This window comes from Pholcus phalangioides, unplaced genomic scaffold (genome assembly GCF_987345545.1).
Source record: "Pholcus phalangioides strain wild (caught in Gottingen) unplaced genomic scaffold, Ppha-v1.0 ptg000008l_1, whole genome shotgun sequence".
Lineage (NCBI taxonomy): Eukaryota > Metazoa > Arthropoda > Arachnida > Araneae > Pholcidae > Pholcus > Pholcus phalangioides.
This window is the reverse complement of record NW_028301601.1, coordinates 39023446-39040589: the sequence shown is the minus strand read 5'-3', so window position 1 is coordinate 39040589 and position 17144 is coordinate 39023446. Positions and strand designations below refer to the sequence as shown.

The 17144-nt window shown below is 36.3% G+C and overlaps 1 protein-coding gene across 2 annotated transcripts in view; it reads right to left on the bottom strand.

Moving 5' to 3' along the window:
- LOC149084273 (astacin-like metalloprotease toxin 5) overlaps positions 1-17144 on the bottom strand; it is a 76728-nt gene that overhangs the window by 40849 nt on the left and 18735 nt on the right. For both annotated transcript variants that reach the window (XM_089234643.1, XM_089234642.1), the window contains exons 3-4: positions 8231-8312; positions 4134-4248 (exon numbers count right to left, since the gene is read on the bottom strand). In XM_089234643.1, coding sequence (XP_089090769.1) covers positions 4134-4248; positions 8231-8312 — 197 coding nt within the window. The remainder of the gene's footprint in view (positions 1-4133; positions 4249-8230; positions 8313-17144) is intronic.

The following is a 17144-nucleotide window of genomic DNA, read 5'->3' as shown; positions in this document are numbered from 1 at the left end:
GCTCTTCGGACAACCTTTGCAAGGTGTCGCGGCACACAGTTCGAGAACCCCTGCATTATGTATTTGCATCACTTTCTGTTTTTAATGTAAGTTTCCCCAATATTCTGAAACCACTTCACTCAAATGACCCGCAACGTTACAGTGTGGTGATGGTTGTCAATTTAAATTATCGGGGAACTTCAAACGAGAATTCAACTAAATCATCAACAATCAAATCTCATTGATTAAAAACTGTAAAATACATACAATAGAACTATTCGATTTCAGAATACTCATTAGCATGGTTTTAAAGAATTGATGATCAAAACCATCATTGAGATTAAACAAATTTTCCACCACTTAATCGGTTTATAATAGAATTTCACAGTTTTATGTGAATATTATGAGGGGGACTCAGGGCATCTGTCCCAGAGACATTTTAAATTCATTACCTTCAAAAAACATTTTAAATTAACCGAAATTGAAAAATATAGCACATAAAGGAATTTTCTTTCAATATTTTAATTTATTCAAAAAAATAATTTTAATTTTTGATTGTCTTGGGCAGGACCGTCTTTAGAGCATCATGGGCCCCAGGGCCAAGCGATTTTTCTGAGATCCCACCTGGCAAATTCTCGAAAATTTTAACTGGTTCTCATTTTTGTGAGACCCGTGTTCTCTTGAGGCCCCCGGGCCGTGCCCAGGTGGGTCCACGCATTAAGACGGTACTGGTATTGGGGCAGACACGGGAACCCCTATACCCTTCCTGCATAGGTTTGTTACATTTTACTGTAGTAAAAATCTTACCACTACTACAAAAAGTGTGTTGAAAAACGGGTCAAAGCTAAAATCAAATAGATTCGAAAAAAAAACTGGACACTACTTCAAAAAAGGGATGCATGGTCAAGCACAAATATATGTAAATATTATGGCCTGTACAGAGAAATGACTCGCATACTTTGAGCAACACCAATCATTTCTGACTTCCGGTGTCCCTGGTTGAAGAGGACCTATTTAAGATAAATATATGGCTAAATAATTACAAATTAAAACTGAATACTTGAAAAACAAAATACATTTGCTTAAAAACTAAAACTATCAACGATGAAACTGATAGGATAAAGATACACAATCACTGCTTGTGCCAATTGAGCTTACAGTGCAATTGTCAAGAAATTGGAAGAGAGTTTATGACTATAACTATTTAGGAATTATAATACAGGATGATCTTAAATGGAATCTGCAGTGTGAAAAAATAGCTTAAAAAATTAGTATCTATGCAGGAATCCTATATAAACACCTCCGCGAGCCGCAAACGATGCTAATTGTAACTGTTTAGGTCATGTCAACACTTTTCCGCAGGTAGTGCAGGCAACCTTTTGAGCATAAAAAAGGCATGACTGCGTTTCACCTGAATAGCGCATGTGCCAAATGGGAGGAGATAAGAATTTAACAACTACACTGCTGGCCACCCAAATTGCAACACCAAGAAAGACAAGAGATATCGCAACAATATTTATTTTGTAGATAACATGTTGACCAAGCATCAAATGATTAAATTTATAGACTTCTGTGAAGTGTGGTTCCTGCCAAAATCAGTAGCCGCCATTGTTGGAGATCACCGCTGCCACACGCCTCGGCATTGATTCAAAGAGACTTTGGATGTGTTCTTGGGGTACAGCAGACCAAGCAGCTTCCACGCGTTGCCAAAGTTGACCTGGTGTGGCAGCTGGGGATGTAATCTGGGTCAATCGTTGAGCAACCATGGACCACATGTTTTCTATCGGCGAAAGATCCGGAGAGCGAGCTGGCCAGGGAAGCAATTCAATCTGGCGATTGACGAAGAACCTTTGGACAATGCGTGCCACGTGTGGTCGCGCATTACCCTGTTGAAATATGGCTGTGGGCAAGCCCTGAAAGTAAGGAAGGACAACTGGCTCCAACACCTCGGAGATGTAGCGCTGGCTTTTTAAAGTACCGGCAATGCGTACTAGAGGAGTGCGAGAGCGATATCCAATACCGCCCCATACCATAATACCCGGTGCAGGACCAGTGTGGCGGTGCATAACGCAGCTGTTCAGCATCCTCTCTCCACGGTGTCTCCAGACTCGAATCCGACCATCGTGGTGTTGCAGACAGAAGCGTGACTCGTCAGTAAAGACAATTTCATTCCATTGTGCCGTCCACATCCTTCTTTCATCGCACCATTGGCGGCGGAGACGTCTGTGGTTCTGCGTCAAGGGTAGACGAAGTAATGGACGTCTTGCGGGCAGACCACTCTGTTGTAAACGGCGTCGAATGGTACGCGCAGAGACTGGATGATGCGGTACAGACTGAACGTGCTGTGCTATGGTTCGTGATGTGGCTGAGCGATCCGTCACTGCCATACGCACAATACGCCTGTCATCACGTGAAGTGGTGCACTGAGGTGGATGCGATCGAACACGTCGGTCCGTCGTACCCTCCTGCATCCAACGATCACATATCCGCATTACAGTTGTTTGGTTTCGTCCAACACGACTACCGATTTCCCTGAAAGATAATCCACAATCTCGGTAGGCCACTATCCTTCCTCTGTCGAACTCGAATACTTGATCAAAAGATGATCGCTGTTTTCTACGAGGCATAATTGATCGTTTTTTTTGAAAAAACCACAAGAAAAACACAATTGCCGTACTTCAAATCGTCGAAATCTCCATGCCTTAAATAGCGCTTTGAAGTGGCGCCACAGGCGCGCGTGATGTGCGTCTGCGCTGAAATTCTAATCATTTGCATATCTCACCTCCGCTAATGCATGTTGTAAATTTCATATTATTTGCATGCTTCCTTCAGGGTGTTGCATTTATGGTGGGCCAGCAGTGTATTATCTGAAAAACAACTTTTTCCTGAGCTAGTTCACATCGATAACCATGGCATTGAAAATTGCAAGGGGCAGCAGAATTATGTGTAAAGCAATTCAAGTGTAGAAAATGGCATAATTACATACAATAGGAAGAATAGTGGAGTATGGAAGATTTTTTGTACTGCGGGGTCAGTGACGTACAAAGGTCGAGAGACGCATTACCTAGAGATCCTGGAAACCCTAGGCTGGCTCATCCACCATATTTATGCGAAATGTCAGTATCATTGCTGCCGCCAATTGCTGTTCCCTGCATTGCTTTTGTTTAGAGATTAGACGTTTCACTAGAAAAAAAAACTGGTTTTGCCACTTCCCCTCATCCCGGGACGAGATCGCCCGCCTCTCCGAGCAATATACCCGTTTTTAATAGGCCCCCATCAGTGAACGTTCGTAGTAAGTTTGCTACATTTATTTGTTTCACGCAAAGCTACAACTAGGTATTTGTGAATATTTTTTATTAATGCGTCAATAATAATATATTTTATACAAATACAAGGTCACAAAAGGCAAAATTTCCGATTTGGCTGAACCTCGTTCATACTTTGTATGAATATGTAATATTTCATAATAGAAAACAACAGGCTTACAACGATATAAATGTTCAATCTTTACACTTCACGCATAGTATGAAAAATTGATGGCAGCACTATATTATTAACATTGCATACAGCAACAAGCCACGTTAAGTTCACAGCCCGTACACGCACATTCCAGCATGTACCAATTCGTCAGAAATTCCACAGAGGAATGTGGATGAGGTACATGTGTGGTTTAGCATTAGTAGTGAACGGTGGTGTTGTGATGACATAAGGTGGAGTCGGAAATATTTTGGAGTTGATCTGTAAAGTTGTTCTTTTGTCTTCGATTTTCCAAAAGTTTTGGATGGCTTATATCATCTCCCCTCGTTCAAGGAGCCTATACCGATTATGACTTCCATCGCATTAGGGTAAGAATATAGTTCAAGCTGGTTTCCGATTCTTTGAGTCGGTGACGTTACGGATTGGTTAAAAAATTTGAATTTCAGTTTTTTTAGGCCATCGTGCCCTATGTTCGACCCTGAGGACATATTTAAAAATATTTTTTTCCACCCTATCTCGAGTTAATGAAAAAAATTCCCGGAGTTGGTTGTCGCAATGCGAAACAGCCGACAATCTATAAAATTTTATCTTTGATGTGGTTGGTTGAAAAAGCGAAGGAGTAACGCAAACGAGAAAAACCGCTAAATATCAGAGTACTATCAAAATAAGAAACTTACCCCTGGCCTTTGAAAAAACGTATGTAATCAGTTTCGTTGGTCCTCTCGACGAATCGGATGCAAGTATCTCTTTTATAGTAGTAGAACGTTGCCCAAAACAGTCCTGACATGTTAACTGCGGGTGATGGTAAAAAAAAAAGATGAAAATCAATGCACAGCAAAATTTAAATCGATTGTGTATTTGCATTATACAGGGGGGTAACTAACGACCCACCAACAATTACACACGTGATTCCTTGTAAATTATACGGGAAAGTCCTTTGAATTTTTTTATTTGACTAATGACACTGGTAAACAAAATTCAAAGATCATGTATAAAATAAGTTTGACAAAAATTTGATAGTGTAATGGCCACCTTTGATAAAAGTCGCTCTTTATCGAGTTTTCCTTTATCAAAGTTAGCCTTCTCGTCCAATATTTGAAAATATATTACTGTTGATGCTTTCTATATTGCAGTTTCAATTGCTAAAGTTTACGTATATACTTTGTGATTCATAAAGAAATTAGAAAATGAGTTGTACGTAGTCAGTGGGAGCTACAAAGATCTTAATACCGTATGTGAACATGAGGGATCTGAATTTCTCTGGCTGATTACAAAAATAACGAATTCAATTTCGTCCTAGTGAACCAATACAATACTAAAATAATGTTGAAAATATCATTATAATGAATGGACATATTTATATGTATGGGATACAAGGGGTCATATTTTCAAGTAATACGTCACCACTCGGAGAGGGGGGGGGGGGGGTTTGCATTTGCTGACTTTCAATGGCAAGGTGGGAGGAGAGGTGTCGAAAGATGATTGTGTGAGCAATAGAGGTACAAAAATATGGAATTGGGTTATGGTATTCGGTTGGTATATATGAAATGTGGTATATGATTTCCGAAAGTAAAGTATTTATGCAAAAATTATATAGGCCTTATACTTCTGGTACTTGCAATCAGGTAGTGGGACCCTAGAACATCATTCAGCCTGGAGCCTCGTGATGCTCTTAAGTTTTACAGACTTAGGTTATAGCAAGATTGGGGTTGGATGGGGCAATGAAGGTTACATGTCGTGAGTGACAATCTACGAATACAAATTTTAGGGGGAGGGGTTGTTTCCAAGTTTTTCTTTGGGAGAGCTTCACTGGTGGATGGATTTTTTTTTCCAATGGTTTAAGTTCCATAAAATCAAAAGTTGTATTTCAAGAAGAATGCCTGAATCTCTGAAGTACTATTGCGAGAATCGGTTTTGGGTGTGTTCTGTCAACGCGATAGCTAGATGGCGAGATCTCTAGCTTTAGATAACGCTCTGGTTCTGTTCATTCCCATATAACCACTCGCAGAAAGATCGACATAACTACAGTTTTGTGTCAGAGTTTTTCAGTCTTTGTAAACCAATTCGCCGCAGTGCTGGTCGGCTGAAGTTGGTTTTCAATTTCGAGCCCTGAATGCGAGTCGATCTCCGGTTAAAAGTCTCGCCACTGAGAGCAACAGGCCTACAACGGTACAAATATTCAATCATTACGCTTCACTCACAATTTAAAATGTTGATGGCAGCACTGGAAAATCAGACACAACACTAGATAGGCACTCAGACTGTTAGGTGGGTGTGTACCTAACAGTCTGAGTGTTATCATATATGTCATATATATATATATATATATATTGATCACTATCTCGTCAATCATATGCTGATGTTTTCTGCTATGGAAAAGTAGCAGGGCCGTGACGTCCCACAGCACCTCCGAGACCACGCCCACTGAGAAAAAGCGGCAACCACAACATCAAAGAGATGAAACGGCCCTTACTATACAGCCCTGAGTTTTTCACAAGCATTTAAAAAATAATAATAATAAATAAAATCTCACGCAATCAAGAAGAATTGAGGGCTTTCACAGCCGATCCGGTGTCCTGATAAGATATTTTTTGGCTTAGAAGCCGTGATCTAGTACAATCCGAGCTTCCAGAAATTTCGTCTTCGTCGGTGGTGAACGTTGAATCCCTTTGATCTCTTGGGTCATCCAGAAATGACCGAAACCGTCTCTGGACAGCGCTAGCATCAATGCAGCTCAAGCACGTTAATGCCGTCTGCAGATATGGACCAAACGACTAGAAATTCAAATTAGAAGGGCTCTAGGCTCCCTTTGAGCTATTTTCTTATCACATATTTGAAATTTATTAATGATCAACAAAACTCTATAGGTTATTTCAGGTTAGCTTTGCAGTGAAAGGTAGAGAGTGCATTCCTTCGCCGCAAATACATCGGAGGTTTACGGTGATCCTTTACGCAGAATATTTCAATTTTTTCTATGGTTTTGAAAAAAATACTGAAAAAATATCGTTTTGAACCGATGTTTATTCGTTTAAAATTTTTAAATTAGAAAAAATATTGGTTACTATTATCGAAAATCCACAGCAACGGCAACAAGATTCTGGCGCGATATACTAGAAATTTTCTCCGCCAATATTACTGTCGTGCTTTTTTTGTTACACCCAGTTATATACTGAATATACATACATATTTTACATCGCTATTCCGTTGAATTTTCCATAACGATACAATTTTTCATTCAGTTTTACATTCTGTTATAGGTTTACATATCAAGACGAATACTCAATCAGTTTTTTTTTCTCCCGAACATAGGCTTCAGTGAATTCAGATATTCACTTAGAGATAACAGGAAGTGTTTCTCTTCCACGAGAGCGCCGATACTATCTTGAGAGGGTCTCTATGGGTGCAGAAGTTTTGGTTTTAGATCCTTTTTTTTTTTTTATTATTTATTTCTTGCCGTCTTTTCTTGGGAGAGTAGTGGATGCTGAATCCCCTATTGCCGATCACGGGGATTGTTGACACAAGTCGCGTCTCACTCACACGAACGCCATGTTCCACCCAGTAGGATCACCCGTTTCTCCAGATGCCCTTGCTTTAAGTTTCTCTTCAAATAAAATAAGTGAGAGAGGGGGGTGGGGGGGAGTCACAGTTTGTTAGGCTTAGTTTCATGTTTTATGTGACAGTTATATCTCTCTTTATACGCTAAAACGTTCCCTGGCTCTTCCATTCCTGAATACTCGCTGTAAACAAAACTCCATAAGAATCATCCATAATAACCCCATGAGTGGTACATGAACCGTAACAAAAGACTAAAACTGTCGTGAAAACAAGTGTCATCGACGTTATACCTTTCCAGGAAAGGGGGCTGGGTGAGCAACGGAAATTTCGGCAAGAAAAGTGAGTAAAAAATGTATTTCTAAACTTTTCCGCATTATTATTATTATTATTTGGTGCTATTGCTGCATTTTCACGTGAAAACAGAATTAATCTGTTCTTAATTTTTTTTTTGATTGGCTTCAAAATCTTTATTTAACGTAAATTTCTTTTAATATAAATTGAAGAAATCAGTTAGAAATTCCCAAGCTTTTGAGAGCAATGGTTAGTATATACAGTATTTTAAAATTATCCGTTGCTTTCATATTATTGTTTGGAATTTTTTTTACAAATAAATTTCAGCTAAGGGAAGGGAAGTATTGCATAAAAATATTACCATGTTTTTCGAAATTTTTAGTATTACTTACGGCACATCAATAAAGAGTGAGAGACACGCTGATGAAAGATAATTATTTTTCTAAATTTTAAAATACTTTCTAATAAAAAAAAAATGATTTAAAAAATCTCACTTTTAATTTCTGAAAATATCGGCAGTGGTTTTTTTTAATTCTATGATTATTAATAATTTACTGTGCAATTTTTTTACACTCATTACGTTACACGTAAAAAAAGATTTTTCTCAGTGAGATTGGCGAGAATCGACCATACCTTACCGAGGCCGCGCATCGATACATTGGTTAAGAGGCTTTCGTTCCCATAGCAACGAGTGATGCGGTTCCCTCGTAGCTTCCCGTTCACTGCAAAGTTAACCTGAAACGAACTATAGTTTATCATCGAAGACAAAATTTAAAACAGTTTCACCCAAAAAGGTGAATTGTGTTAGAATATTTTGTGAAGAAGCCCAACTGTGTGTTCATGCTGTTTGTTCAACTGGTGCTGTCATCTATTTTGCAAATTGCCAAGTCAAGTTAGAAGTTCATTAATGGGTCCAAAAATGGCTTACACGTTTTCAGAGAATGATCGATCTCGTAAGGAACGATTCCATTTGGCCAGCGCTTGTTCTCCCCGGGAACCAAGTTCCTATCCTGTGAAAATAAAAGAAAATTAAAAAAACAAAAGAAATCCGTTTTCTTCATTTTCAAAATGACATGAAATTATCGTGAGATCTTTTTCTTTTATTCTAGTATAGCTTTCAAAGCATCGATGTTGTTTAAAACTAGCTTTTGATCCAAAATCGTACTGAATGTTATTATTTCTATTGTTTGTTGGAGACACGTTTTCAGTCTGCGTTCTGGCTCCGTCAAATAAAGTAAATGCATAGTTGATACACAAAATATCTCTTATAGAAACTATAGAACTTAAAAAAACAAAAACTTAAATTCCGCTGAGGATTTACACATAAACTTTCCAAATTATTATATAAATATTTTACTGTTATATCGGTCTCATTCATACAGTATTACCCAATTTCACGAAGAACTAGAACTATATCTAAAAAAATTAAAAACCAATCTATTAATAGTTGGAGACATTAATATTTATTTATATACCAGAAATAGTACAACATCACAGTATCTTGATATATTGGCAATAAATTGATCACTTCCGCTACATGAAAAAATCACAAGAGAAACAAACACTACACAGACATGTATTGATCATGTTTTTTATAGATCAAAACAAAACTCTGCACAGGAATTTAGTCTTCAAAACCAAGGTTACTGATCACTATCCGGTTTTGGGATTCATAGACTTTTTGCAAAAACAAATCAATAGTATTGGTGAGGAAAGTAAACACATAAAAATTATTAATTATAAAAAATTCGAAGCTTTTATCTCGGCATTGAATCTCGAGAACATTGTAGAAGATAAAAGTGACGAAAACAAATATAAACACTTAATGAATATTTTAACACTGAACTCAAACTTATGGACTAACACTGTGAAACAAAAACCAAAAAAGAAGAAAAAACTGAACAAATTTTAAAAAATACATAAAAAAATTAAGCAGGGGTATATTAAAGATAACTTTAAAAAACTGGGAAAAATAAACGATTAAATTAATGAAAATGTATTAAACAACAACATTGGACATAAGACACTGCCAGAATGTCAGGACCCTATGGACTTGACCAATAATTTCAGTAATGGTTTCATTATTACGAATTTAGGTACTAATGAACAAAATATTTTTTGCATGTACTGTATGAAACAAAGTAATATATCAACCTGTTCAATCAACTCCATGTATTGTACTGAGATAGATCAAGAAGAACTGAAATAAGTAATAAAAGACCTGAAGAAAAATAAAGCAAGTGGCTATGATGGTCTAACCCCTAAAATGATGAAAATAATTTCAAAATACATTTAAAAATCAATTGATCATTCTATTTTAAATGATATCTTTTATCATGAATTAAAATACTCTCTCGTCCATCATATATATAAAGCAGGAGATAGAAATGATCTGATAAATTACAGACTGATACTGGAGGTGTACTTCCAGTTTTTTCAAAAATAATTGAAAAATGTGTTAAAAAACTACTTCTAAATTTCCTAAATAGACAAAATTTCTTCTTTTCTAATCAATATGGATTCCAAAAAAAATAAAAACACAGAAACAGCAATATTAGACCCAAGTAACTACCTAAACAATGGCTTCAATAATAATAAATATTCCATAACTATGTTCCTAGATTTAAAAAGAGCATTTGACTTCGTTGATCTGGAAATATTAACAAGTAAACTATTCTCAATAGGAGTCTGAGGAAACAGGCTTAAACGGTTTGAGTAATACTATAATAAAAGACAACAAGCAGTTGTGATTCAGAAAGAAATTAGTTCCTTTCGAGAGGTGAAGAAAGAAGTATCTCAAGGATCTATACTGGGCCCAATACTATTGTTAATATATATAAATGATTTATGCAATCAGAAATTAAATGGAAAGTTGATAACCTTTTCTGATGACACAGTGCTTTACGTAGAAGATAAAAATGCATTAGATTTAATAAAAAAAGTAGAAGATGACCTAACAAATATTAACATCTGGAAAATAAAACATAAACTAAAACTTAACATACAAAAAACAAAATACATCTATATGAAAACAAGAAACATGAATCTCAATGAAAACATACACCTAAAAATACATAATCACTGTCGCTGTCAAGAAAAGGGTGATTGCTATTGCCAAGAAATAGAAAAAGATCCTGAGTATAATTATCTGGGAATAACAATACATCATGACTTTAAATGTAACTCGCACTGTGGTATTTTAATCCAAAAAATCAGAAAATATGCAATAATAATATATAAAATGAAAAACTTAATCGATGACAAATTTTTGAGACTTATTTTATGCATGGATTTATTCAATCCTTAATTATTCAATTTGTGTTTGGGGAATATGACAATATCTGGAAATTAGATAGCATGTATGATAGAATAAGATCTCAAATAATAACAGACAGTACGAAAATACAGTGGCACACTATATTTCTAAGACAAAACTACGTATATAGAATGATAAAATTTTCACAAGTAAACGTGAGAAATATTTAACAAAAAATCGAAATAGAACCACAGGTAGATACTATGAGTATATCAGGTACCGAAGCCTAATAAAACACTGTATAAAAAGAGCTTTTCTTACATAGCCCCTAAAGTTTTAAACTTATTTTATACTGAAAATCAAATTAGCAATAGAAAAAACATAAATCATATAATATTTCACTTTGTTAAAAATAATGATTATGAAATGATTTTAACGAATACGTTTAATCAGATATAAAAATAGTTTTGTGCACTATGTACGAAAAGAGAGAGAAAGAAATTATAAAATGATGAACGGATGTATATGGTTGTGATTGCGCATATAAGTATAGATAGATACATGTATATGTATGGTGTTTAATGTTATGGTGTTTTTAAACTGATATTCATAATAACTAATTCAATTATATAACCGTGATTATGACTCTCAAAATGAGAACATTTTGACGTGTACTGTAATCGTAAATATATAAATAGAAAAACAATATAACATATATATCTAATCTTTATAAAAGCTGTTGTCTGAAACATTATGTAATTATAACCCCCTTTAACCTGCTTACTAAGTCCTTTGGGGTCACAAAGTGTTTGTATTTATGTGTTTTTACGTTTGTACCTATGTATATGTTTGTATTTGTATATATGTTGTGTTTTTGTGATTTGTTTATTAAAAAAAAAAAGAAGAAGAGCTTATAACAGTTTTCTTCGATTGAAAATTAATGAAATGAAGTCGTTCTGTAAGAAGGTGTGCACTCATAATACTTTGTATCCCCGTGTCCGAGCAACTCACGATTTATATGAAAAATCAATATCTCCTACATGTTTTCGACTCGTGCTCAAGCCGGGCGCCAACAGGTTAAACATTTCCGATGGCCTTGTTCATAGTGGATTTCGCTTGCATCAGATTGCACAATAAAAGTTTGATAAAAGATATTTTACAAAACGTGAAAAAAACAGTAAGCCTAAGTGTTAAATTACATTAATAACAAAAAATAAGTTACATTTGCTTGAATGGAACCGATACGCTCATTGGTTGTTCTTTTTTCAAGTTTTGTAAAAGAACTTTTCTAAAACATTCCCAGTATAATTCCGGTCTAAAGCAAATTGTTTTTCTTTTCCTTTACCTCAGCATATTTTTATCTTTTTCTCTCACTACGGTTTAACGACTCAGAAAAAATATGAAGTAGAACAAATATATATATGTTATATTGTAAAAAATTCAGTGTTAATGTATAAAAATTAAAAACATAACTGATGATGAGAAGATATAGAATTAGAAAGCATCATATGTGAAAACTGAAGGCAGTATGTCTAAATGAAAAATTGAAATAAATCAAAACTAATGTCTAGGGCTCTCATCGGAGGGGGGGAATGCCCTGACATTGGCTTAAAACGTTTGAGATCATCTTGGGCCTCCAAAGCCTAAATATATGCTCGATATATTATATATATATGATTTTTTATATACATGTTAAATATATATATGCATAGTCTCATAAATTCTAAAATAGTTTAAAAATTCTGAAAAACTGAAGAAATTAGTATATTTGAACGCACGTTTCGAAAAAGTTATTATCGCGAGGGGGGATTTTTCTACGTACAGAAAAAAAAAAGAAATTTAGTTCATATTTTTGTGGATAGAAGGAGCTGCACGAAAGCAAATCATTTGAAATATGCAAATCACTGTCCTATAAAAAAGCAGGGGGTACGATTAACAGCTTTAAGGTTTTTATTTCGATGTTGGCATATTGGTAAATAAAGCACAACGTGAAGTTATTTTACCTCAGCTTTGACTCACAATCGTAAAAAATCTAAATTAATTTTTTCTTTTTCTTCTGAGAAAAAAAAAATCGCCTTTGAAAGAATACGTCCGCAAACTGCATTCAAATATATATATTCCTTCAATTTCTTTGAATTTTTTAACTATTTGCAAATGGCTGTGATAGGCCTACACTCAATACAGTACACGTAACTACACACGTAACTGCACGCTTAACAAGCATGAATGTTCAATCATTTTGAACAAGCGTTCTTAAGAGTCTGTTTGAGAATTTTGTGCAATCTTTTGATTGTGCTAGCGGCTTGAAGATTGAATAAATTTCGATCATGCACGAGCATTTTGCTCCACTATGGACTGCAAAATTCACCGACAACACTTCGACAGCTTGTGATTGAGTGAATGAGCGAATGAGAAAAATTGAACAAGTCAGTTGGTGCATGAGCAAATCAGTAACTCAGTGAGCGAATGAGTGAAGAAATCAGTAAATGAGGGAGTGAATGAGTAATTCAGTGACTAAGTGAGCAAATGATTGAATGAATGAGCGAGTGAATACCCAAGTGAGCAAATGATTGAATGAATGAGCAAGTGAATACCGAAGTGAATAAATGAATGATCGAACAAATGAGCAAGTGAATACCGACGAGAGCAAATAAATGAATGATCGAACAAATGACCTACAGTCGAATCCCCTTAGAACGAACTCCAGGAGATCGGAGAAATCACTTCGTTATAGCGAAATTTCGTATTTTCATTGTTCCTATGTAAACTTATCTAAGGGATTAGAAAAGTGTTCGTCTGTTCTGCACATCCGCGTATTTTTGCTCAATAAAAGAGGGAGACAGAAAGGAAGGGAAAGAAAACACAACAAAAGTGATGAGAGGATCCACGGAATGCGTGACGCATTTGACTCCTCCAGAAGCAGTCGGTCAATCCACGGCCGACTAGACATTCAATTGTTTAGTGGGCTATGGCCAATCACGCCCGGCGGAAAGCGCTGGCGTGAGGCGTGTTACGCTCTGTGGGAAAGAAGTCTTACCGCTTTTCCTATTGGTGAGTGGACGGTGTGTCGCACTGGGCGATTGAGAAAATCAGCGAGGGAATGAGCAATTGTGTGTGTGTGTGTGTGTGTGTGTGTGTGTGTGTGTGTGTGTGTGTAAGAGAGAGAGAGAGAGCGAAAATCAGCGAGGGAATGATCAAGTCATTGACAAAGTGAGTTAGGGTAATGGGGCCCCCAACATATCGCTAGGGCGAAGCTGAAAATATTAGGGTGACTGCTTCATTCAGTCCAGTTTGCTGGATCGCTCACTCAATCACTCACTCGCTCATTCATTCACTCCCTCGCTCACTCACTGACTTGCCCATTCATTCACTCACTCGCTCACTCACTGATTTGCTCATTCATTCACTCACTTGCTCACTCACTGACTTGCTCATTCACGCACTCATTCATTTGCTCACTTGGCCACTGACACGCTTACTCACTTATATCGAATAGTTTGTCGGCATGGGCGGAGATACGTGGGTGGGGCATCAAAGGTGGAGTCGACTGATCTAATGTATAATATGTATATATGAATTGACATCATCATCGTGCCCCCCCCCGAGCAATAATGGCCGTGCCCCCCGGACTTCCAAGTCTATCTCCGCCTATGTTTGACGGTGAATGTACCGTAAATTGCTTCAGTGTAAAAACACGCGCTTGCACAAGCATACTTATACCGTGTGGTGGTGAAAGGGACATTGCACATGCTTGTGCAAAAATATCGAACATGCGTGCTTGTCAAGCTTAAGTGCGTACCCGCTTCAAACCGTTCAACGCTTTTGACGTAATACTACGTCGGAAATCCTATGGGAGAACTACAGAACACGATTCCTTCATGCCATTATTGTGCCGAATATGAGTGGCAATTATAGAAGAAAAAATAACCCTACGAACCTTTTTGTGTGAGGGAATAACACGTTTTTACACCCTGAAATCTCTTTCCCTTCTGTCGTCTTTGTCTGAGGAATATTACATAAGGATAATTTCTCTATAAAGGATATATAAGGATCTCTATAAAGGATATATAAGGATCTCTATAAAGGATATATAAGGATCTCTATAAAGGATATATAAGGATCTCTATAAAGGATATATAAGGATCTCTATAAAGGATATATAAGGATCTCTATAAAGGATATATAAGGATCTCTATAAAGGATATATAAGGATCTCTATAAAGGATATATAAGGATCTCTATAAAGGATATATAAGGATCTCTATAAAGGATATATAAGGATCTCTATAAAGGATATATAAGGATCTCTATAAAGGGATTTCTATAAAGGATATATAAGGATCTCTATAAAGGGATTTCTATAAAGGATATATAAGGATCTCTATAAAGGGATTTCTATAAAGGATATATAAGGATCTCTATAAAGGGATTTCTATAAAGGATATATAAGGATCTCTATAAAGGATATTTCTCTATAAAGATAATTTCTCTAAAAGGTAAATTGATTAGTGCGTTATCAAATTAGGAACGTAGTAGAGCCTCGATTACCCTTGCACGGATTAACCGTGCCACGAAAATTTTAATTTCATGTTCAGGTTTTCCCTATCTGTGTTGTGTTGTGTTGTAGTTGTTTTTTTCTTTTCTTTTCTTCATTGTTTATGTAAGATTTTGTGAAGGTTGTAATAAAAACAAACATTTCCATTTCCAAGAACTGAATATTTAAACTCTTTTACTGAACCACCCCTCCCTCCTCTATTCTCAGAGCTGAACTCCCATGTTAAAGTGTTGAAGCGGCAGCTTCCCCCCCACCCCCCATATATACACATAAGAACCGGACATTGTCCTGGGGTGACCGGCAATTTAAGATTTACAGCCAATTACAGGAAATGCCGGAAGTCAGATGACTATTGTTGTTTTTTTTTCTTTTTTGCACCTGAAAAATAAGGCTCAAGAATGGCGTAACTTCGGATGCGGTTACGTGACCGCATGACTCATCGGCTAGACTAATGCTGTTCCTTGTTTGTGTCAATCTCGTAGTACAGTTTATAAGTGTGCAGAATGGCTGACAGGAAAAGCATAACCGTGTTTTTCGGTCATCCGTGTTCATCTTCCCCACCATTATCCCAGATAATCAGGTTCTGCTGTACGCCAAGTTGTATGGTAAAAGGTATGCAAGTTGTGCATTGCATAACTATAGCCGTCGTTATTTAATCTGCAAATCCCGAGGATTAGAAGACAACTTTATGTGCAACGTAGTAAAGGCTTCGCAAGTTTAAATCGGCAATGGATTGGAATGGTACGTTTTTCACATGTAGAAGTATTGGTAACGAAAGTCTTGTTACTATACTCTAACAACTGACTGGAAATTAGAATAAATTACTAACAGATGCTATGTTGTTATTTCCAGAAATCATCGACTGCAATCATGGTGCCCCACCCCTTTCAACTTTTTTTTACTTCTTCCTTACAAAGCGGACACTGTAAAAATGAGATGCCTAAAGAACAAAATTTAAGGGTTCGAGTTACTTGCTGTCACTCCTGGAACGTAACCCCCACGAATACGAAGGGACGACTATAATATCAAGGGCAACAAGCAGAGCTATTGAAAACATTGAGAATTCTTGAAAATATTGGGGAAGGGCCTCAATATTTCTACAGGTATTATGTAGATTAAAGTGGTTCCCAAACTGTGGGACGCAACATGCTGGGGGCCCGCGTAAATGAGCTGGGAAATATTTTCCAAAATTTAAACGTCTTTTAATATAAATTTATTTTCTTTCTTCGCAACGTAAATAAATAAATATGTGTCAAACCTAAAACACACCACCTTAACTAATAAATTGCAAATTGCAGGGTGTTTGGAAAATGAAACTTATTCAAATAAAAATGCTCAATGAGGTGGGTGAAAAAAAGATGCATATAAAAATATGGATGTCAAAGATAACCGACATACAGGAACCCAATATAAAAGCTTATACGTTTATCACGAATTAAAAAAAAAAAAAATTACTACTACACTATCGACTCACCAATAATTACACACGTGATTCCTTGTGAAAAACTAATACGGAAATGGCCTTTCAGTTTTTTTATTTGACTAATAATTAATGAGTCATAAAGCTTTAAAATTTCATGACGTTACTTCATAATCCTGCCAAATTCACCGAACATACACCAAACGTATAACTTGGCGTTTTTGGAGGTTTTAATATTCTATTGACTGAGAGAAAATCGAGAAAAAAGCCAAAACCAGTTTTTTTTCCTCTCGTCTGTGTTGTAGCACTTTTTTTTTCAAATTTTCATGCGATTTAGAAAGATATAGATGGCTTTTTTTCTCAGCCAGAGATATCAAGGAAACAGTTATTTTCCGGATATTATGCTGAGGTGAGCTCGGAAAGAAAAGTCATCACGTCTCCACCGGGACTCGAACCCAGGCCCTCTTGCATGCTTGCCCGGTATGCAAGAGGGCCTGGGAAAATAACTGTTTCCTTTCATGCGATTGTTATTACGATTTTCTCAGATTGCAGTCTTTGAGTTCATCCGTGAGTTTAAAACAAAAAACGATTGCCCCAAAAATTCTGAAATT